The sequence below is a fragment of the Halyomorpha halys genome, unplaced genomic scaffold (genome assembly GCF_000696795.3).
Source record: "Halyomorpha halys isolate HHAL.00 unplaced genomic scaffold, Hhal_1.1 Scaffold478.1, whole genome shotgun sequence".
Taxonomy (NCBI): Eukaryota; Metazoa; Arthropoda; class Insecta; order Hemiptera; family Pentatomidae; genus Halyomorpha; species Halyomorpha halys.
This window is the reverse complement of record NW_027114329.1, coordinates 1,118,105-1,125,467: the sequence shown is the minus strand read 5'-3', so window position 1 is coordinate 1,125,467 and position 7,363 is coordinate 1,118,105. Positions and strand designations below refer to the sequence as shown.

The 7,363-nt window shown below is 30.2% G+C and overlaps 2 protein-coding genes across 6 annotated transcripts in view; one reads left to right on the top strand and one right to left on the bottom strand.

The window, feature by feature from the left end:
- Pex11c (Peroxin 11c) overlaps window positions 1–1,955 on the bottom strand; it is a 7,707-nt gene extending 5,752 nt beyond the window's left edge. For 2 of the 4 annotated variants that reach the window (XM_014424715.2, XM_067051524.1), the window contains exons 1-3: window positions 1,672–1,902; window positions 1,339–1,517; window positions 1,180–1,248 (exon numbers count right to left, since the gene is read on the bottom strand). In XM_014424715.2, coding sequence (XP_014280201.1) covers window positions 1,180–1,248; window positions 1,339–1,517; window positions 1,672–1,902 — 479 coding nt within the window. Of the gene's footprint in view, window positions 1–1,179; window positions 1,249–1,338; window positions 1,518–1,671 lie in introns of all 4 variants that reach the window. The other 2 variants (XM_014424717.2, XM_014424716.2) reach the window with 2 other exon arrangements.
- A 115-nt stretch (window positions 1,956–2,070) lies between these two features.
- Window positions 2,071–7,363, top strand: part of LOC106683327 (FAST kinase domain-containing protein 4) — a 30,349-nt gene continuing 25,056 nt past the window's right edge. For both annotated transcript variants that reach the window (XM_014424714.2, XM_067051523.1), the window contains exons 1-4: window positions 2,071–2,180; window positions 2,374–2,772; window positions 3,445–3,672; window positions 5,210–5,359. In XM_014424714.2, the coding sequence (XP_014280200.1) occupies window positions 2,112–2,180; window positions 2,374–2,772; window positions 3,445–3,672; window positions 5,210–5,359 (846 nt within the window). In that variant the 5' untranslated portion in view covers window positions 2,071–2,111. The remainder of the gene's footprint in view (window positions 2,181–2,373; window positions 2,773–3,444; window positions 3,673–5,209; window positions 5,360–7,363) is intronic.

Genomic DNA, 7,363 nt, shown 5'->3' with positions numbered 1-7,363 from the left:
ACAAAACTTACCTAATTCAACTTGCCCATTTTATTTTTTAAACCCATCCATAAAAATAAAGTTCATTCAATCCCAAACAAAATTACTTTTATTTTTGTGATACTTGAATTACATGCAATAATCACTACAACCCAAGAGAAAAGTATTGTCATTATTTTTTTCTTATTATAATGGTATCCCTAAAAACAATATTATTAGTAATAACAATTGTTATATCCATTTTGTCACACATCACATGTATATGCTAGTATTTGCATATCCTGAAGTGATAAATATGTCACAAATAAAAGTCTTTTTATTACCATAAGTTTGAATAAGAGATGATGTTTTCAAGAACTAAATCTAGTCACTATTTTTTTTTGTTCCATATCATAATAAAATATCTTACTGAATGCAATTCATTTGCACACTGAAGTCAGAGAAGTAAAAAAAAAACTTATTAATCTAATTGTTTTTCAATACACTTTCATTAATTACTACTATATGTCTTATATTCAAGCATAATAAGTAATAGCAATATTACATCTATATAACACTGGAACGTATTTTTCTGCAACATCTCACTCACTGATTATTGATCACTGTATCTAATAAATAACAATGTATATAAAGTTGAAATTATTAATGGAGATCCTTTTTTGCTATAAATCTGCAATAAAGGTATCAAAAAATACAATATATTTACAGTTTTTCAAATAATTCCAAAACTATACATCTCATGGAACATTGTAGCCACTCAATTGAAAGATAATGAAAATCATTACAATAAAAAACTAAAATAATATAAATTAAACCAGTATTACCAAATATTTTAACAAAAAAGAAAAATTTGGTGGTGTTTACATCATACAACTGTAACTAAAGCTATCTTTATTGCTCTTTTATTTCTTTGTAGCTAAAATTACAAAATTCTAAAATAATTATAGAGTTTATTTTGATTAAAATAAAGACAATGATTAACCATTCCTACAAACAATTAGAAGATCCTGTTACTGTGAAGTTGATTATTTTCCACATATGAATGAATTTGCAACTGCCAACCCATATCAATGGCTAAGTAACCAATTTAAGTATGTTAAGAAGAAGAGTGTAGCCAATATGTTTTAAACAGTTTTAGTAAATAAAGTTTATAGTATTTTGCTAGAGGTAAAATAAAATCAAAGGTAAAAAATATCTTACCCTGAATTAAGATGGCTAGGTTTCACTAAATTTTTTAGATTCCTTAGAAGCATAAAATACCTAAGGGACCTAGATAAAATTTAATTTTTTTTAGTAGTAAACAATTAATAAATAAGAGAGATAAAAAAGAAAAAGTAGATGGTACGCTTAGGGACATACTTAAATATCATGAAGTACATGGATAAAGCCCAGCAAATAGTGCTTGCAGTCCACCATGGATCACTCTTTATTTTTAACAGCTTACAATCAGCAGCCCAGGCAACATGCTCTAGTGGATAATATACTTGATCAAGAAAGTTTACTGCCAAACCACAAAATCGCATTAATCTATCTGGATCCTAAAACATTATGTGCAATGTAGTAGGTTGCTTTTCAAATTGGACTGGAAGAAATCAGAAAAAAACTACATTTAAAGTTTATATATTTAACTAACTTGATATAAATCCCCATGCGAAGGGGATGATCTCCTTGATTAAAATTATGAAACTCTACCTCTTTTCCAAGGCCATAGGACAATGTGTAGCATAGCATAGGAGCATCATCAAAAAGCCTCATTACCGTCCTACAAGAATTTATCTGGTCACTTAATATATCTAATTTCTGGGCTAATTTATCTGATGTAGTAAGACCTCCAACTAACTGAGAGGAATAGTACAAAATTCTCATGATTCTATCACGTCCACCATAGGTATCTACATAATCAGCATATTTCTGAAGTTTCATGGTGATATTTAAAAAAAATTAATGCATATACTAAATCAGCTATTTAACCATCTATCAGTGATTTGCGTAAGTAAAGAAATGCATTTGAACCCATTTTAATCGAACCTCTTCTATGATAATTATCATCCTAGAGTTAACTGTCATTAAGAGATAAGGTTGTAGGTAAAACCGGGTTATAATATCTTAAGTAGATAACAGCGAGTGAAACGATGTTTAGTATTCGATTTAACATAATACATTTACCATATTTATTATATACGTTTTTCAAAAATATTGTGGTAACTAATTTATTTATTTTCAGAATTTGAATATTTTTAATTAATATGTAGTAAACGGTCTGTATCTGACGTTATTGATAAAAATCAAATATTTTGTAATCAAATTTCATGTTATGGCAATCTTACTTGTTACTACTTTCTCTGTAACCTTACTTTGATGCAACCTTAATCTCTTTGAATTTTTCGATTTAAGGTTGACAAGATAGAATCCCATGTGACTTTCAGTGACAAGTATTGCTATAATATGCTTCGTTCCAGCTCAATGCGGTACGCTTTGTGTATTTTTAAGCAGCATCAAAGGTGTACTTCGTCTATACCAACTCCAGCGTTGAACTCTGATAAGGTACCTGAAGAAGTTTCTGGTGATCTTCAGAAAAAAACCGAAGGCGGTGTTCCCAAAGAAACAATAAATACAGATTCAACTATTCCTAGATCAAATCTTGTTAAGAAAGCATTTTCCAATTTGAAGCACAACCAACCACACCTGGGAACCAGGAGTAACATTGAAGAATTAATTAAAGAAGCTAAAACTCCTGATGATTTGCTTCAAATTTCAGAAAAAAACTACATTACTAGGGGAGAAGCCTTAAAGGTGCCTTTAACTTGTATTTTACATTTTTAGTATTATATTTTTTGGTTGAAAGTGGATTCAGCATAATCACTATCACAGTCATTGTTTGTGCTCTTAAATTCATTTCAAATATGTAATATATTTTTGGTTATAGGATGATATAAAACTATGGTGGTCATGTGCAATTAAGTAGATTTTAAAAGTAACCATCTTCCTAGAATACTTTTAACTTTTAAACTAGTTAAAAATTCAGTTAAGCAAATTTTTGTTTGGTACTCATCAATAAACCACTTTAACTATATTTCTATTGTTGTTTATATGTTTACAACATAAATTGATTTGTTTTTATGTAAATTAAGGGCCTGACCTTAACTAAAATGGATCTATTTTGTAATTTTTTTTTTTTTTATGACTGACCATAGCAAGTACTACTTGACAGGCTTTGGTCCAATTAAAGTTGTAAAAGTAATAGGGTTTAACCTCCGTTAACCGGATTAACCATTATTAAGGTTATAACCTCCGACAACAGAAATATAGGCTTGGTAGTCTAATATCAAAGTACCAATTGTTACATATTTGAGAAACGCATGTAAAAATGAGTTTTTGTTTTATTTTGGTACACTATTTTATAGGATTAAAATTCTGTTTTAATTTGTGAAAGTAATGGTTTCTTGTGTTATTTTATTGTTTTAGATTGTTTCTGTTCTTTCTGAGTGGTCCTTGAAAGGACGAGTAGATTCTAATTTTGAATCAGACCCTCGATTCAATTCCCTTTGTAAGTTACTTGGAAGGAACCCCAAAAACAGAGTACATTCAAAAACTACCTTTCAAAATGAGGATTTGTCATTTGTTTTGAGAGTCACTGGAGAGGACGAAGCTGCCAAAATTATTGATGGCCTCGGTCTTCCACAAATGATTAAGGTAGTTTGCTAGTTGTATCGCTTTGCTAGACTATGTTTTATCACACTAAAGTTTTGAATATTTTATGATGGGTTTAATATGACGTACAAAAGAAATATAACTCAAATTATTGTTATTATTATTAGTTTAATTTATTTGTGAGCAAAAGATGGGGAAGAGTGAGGACGTAGTCAGTTGAGTTGTAATAAACCAAAAAAAAGTAAAACTTTTTTTTTTATATCGATATTTCGCCCTAAATTTCCAAGCCTTCATCAGGGTTTAAAACAAAATATGAGATAACAACCATAATATGGTGAATGAAAAAGAAAGAAAGATCTTCATTTTAATTATTTTTTATCTATGGATATATTCAAGATTATGATTATAAAACTAACAATTAATTTATTCTCATAAAAAATATCTCTTAATTGCCTGGTAAGAAGCCTGTTTTGGGCTTATCATATTTTTTCTAGCTTCTATACTTTTCTAGAGGCTACTATTTTTTTTACCATAGTTGGAACACCTAGATTTATCTTGGTATAAGTTGGCCACCAGATAATAAATACTGGCTGACCCTGTTGGAAATTTAACCTTAACTATTCTATTCCAGCCACCCTGGAACTAATTTTAGGTCCAATTTTTTTATTTAAAAGAAAAGTGAAGTTAGCTTATCATCTTTTTCCTTTGGTAGGTTATGATTAGACCATTCATGTGCCTGTGAGAAATATTTGGATCAATTTATATTGGATGGAAACCGTGCATAACAATAAATTTTTATATTTCTCAAATTTTTTTTCCTAAAACTTTTTAGAAACAATTTTTGGTATAAATATTTATAATGAACTTTTATGAAAAAACCGTGCCCCTGTAGGCCTCGGCGCGAAGCGCCGAGGCGACATATTTCCGTGACAACGTATACTCTATAATCCTCTTACCCCCACCACCTCACTCTTACCCATCCCCACCACTACCTTCTCCGTTACGGGACACTTTTGCCTGCATGACTCTCAGCATCTATAATCCTCTTACCCCCACTACTACACTACTAATTACCTTCCCCACAATCTACTTCCGTTACGGGACACTTTTTCTAACATGGCATCCCGCAAAATGATTTATAAGACGTTGTCACGTCAAAAAGTCTTATAAGAACATATTCAAAAAAGTTTTCACAAACAAAAGGTTCATGTTAAATAAAAACTTATTGAAGGTTATAACAAAAGTTTAAGCTCAAATAATTCTGTTTAAATATAAAAGTTAACTTATAATTTTGACCTCTGATTTGTTATTTCCTGATATAATTAATTATTATTTTAAATAATAAGCCATTCTGCTGTATTATTTTTATGTGACATTAAATTTTCAATATTTAAAGGAATATTTATGTGTAAGATAAGACTTAATAGTCTATTTTAGAACTTATATCACTTTATATGACATTTATTATGCTTTTGTGGATATGGAATATAAGAAATTTACCAGTGATATGAAATTTATTAATTTTTTTTTATTGTTTACTTTTATATTAAATATGCTTTTTTATTCTGTAATACTATAGGTGCTATCTTCACTATCAGCCAAAAAAAGACGCTCTTTACCCCTGTTAAGGTCTCTTGCTTTTCACATTGGACGAATTCCTTCAAAACTAGATGTAAAGCAGTCTGCAGATATCTTATATGCCCTGTCCTCCCTCAATTTCCCAGATGAGGTAATAGTAGTAATTTATTATTTTATATTAGCTATGTTTAAAAATTGGACATGCCAAAAAATAATTATTTATATGGATGTTTATATCTTCTGTGCATGTTTATTTTTTTTAATAACTTTTAGGATTTTTCACAGTCTCTGACAAATTTTGGAGGTTGGTCTGACACCAATTAAATTTCCTTAAATAGCCAGGGTTCTTTTCGTATGCTCTAATTATTGTCTGAGTCTGGATCCTACATTCCTACAGAGTTCCCCTTGATAAATTGGATACTAGGTTGACATCCGATATGTTGGTCTATGTGAATGAATGAAGGAGTAATTTTCTCTCAATATATATTTCCACCAATTTTGTCTCGGCGCCAGTTTATCCTTCAGAAGGTTTTTGTTGTCCTTTTTTCTTGTTGAGTGATGAAAAAAAAGCCTTTGTCTATTGCCTTCCAAACATCAAAAAACTAGAAAGGATTTAGAGACATAGTGTTCTATCTTATTCAGAGGAGCATAGTGTTTATTTAGTGTCCTATCCTATTCAGAAATTTATTAGTTATATCCTGAATTTGCTGCTTATTTATTTTTTAAAACATAACTCACTCTCTGATGTCATTTTCCTTGATTCCAAAGAATAGATCTAACAGCTGGTCTTGCTGTTCATCTAAAAAATCTGTGTAATACTCTTATTCTCCTAGTATATGTTTTGTATTTACTTATTGATAGTGGGCTATTTTGCCTGGAATTTGACCATAGTAGCTTTAATTTTTGGTCAAAGTGAAATCTTGGTTCAATTTCAGATATGCTCAGGAAAAACCTAATAGAGTAATAATAATATGTTTATTTGCTTCCTGCATGTCCCCCATACAAATAGAGTTAGCCATTACATGTGTCAAGGTGGTTGTGTTAAATGATCTAACTCCAATTGATAATGTTTGGTACTTTTGACCAGAAGGCCTCGACAATGCATGCTACCTCGGTATGGTAGTTGATTAGGAGGTGAAAACATAGGATGAGACTTATGGGTGCCAGCCATGGAAGTGGGATTTCACACTGAGGTCTTCTCATATTGGCATAGTTATTTTCTGGGCTAGTAATTGACATTAGCTTTTGGTGGATCTAGGATCAGCCGATTCTATTGGATTCTTTATGAATTCAAATGATTCATTCGATCATGATGAGCGAATGATTCGCTGTTTTGGCGGCTGTAGTGTTTACAATCTACATCAGCAGGTAGCGGTATCACTAAACATGGTTGCATATTCCATTGGTGTTATATATTCTACAAGAATAATAAGTAGAAAATGATTTATAAAAATTAATGGTAAACAATACAAATAAGCTGGGCATTCTTATTACTATAGACCGGATTTCAGTGCAGAAAGAAAAACAACAAACCTGCTTTAAAAAAACCCCAAAATGTGCAAAATTATGCAGTGAAAAGTCAAAATGTTAAAAAAAAACACCCAAATCTTAGAACAATCATCTTTAATATTTAATTTATAATATTAATACATGCAAAGTTTACAATTATGCAAACACACATAAAAAATTAAACTCCTCTGATTAAAAACCTAAAGCTTCGTCCATAATTGAAGAGCTATGGGAAAGCTAACTGTATTAAATGATTTTATATTCCTGTTTTGAAGGCTGGAATTCACTTTGTCATTATTTTAAAACTACCTCAATTTTAAGTTGTAGGTACAATATACAAGGCACTATTTAGAAAGGGGTATTTAAAAATATTCTTCCCAGAAAAATTGCCTTTTTAATTTCCCCTAAAATTTCACATAGCATGTTCTTCCACTTAGCTTTTCACTCATTTCACATTTTTTATTGTTACCCGAAACTACTGGCTAATACTATTTCAAGAGCATTCATCATTTGTTTTAACTTGTACTTTATTTTTGGATTGAATTAGACTCTTCATATCTTAATCAGTACATTGGCTTTACCTAAAGTTTGTCAATTTTAAACTATAAACTAAATAAGGAAGACAGTAATTATATGAAATTAAAAT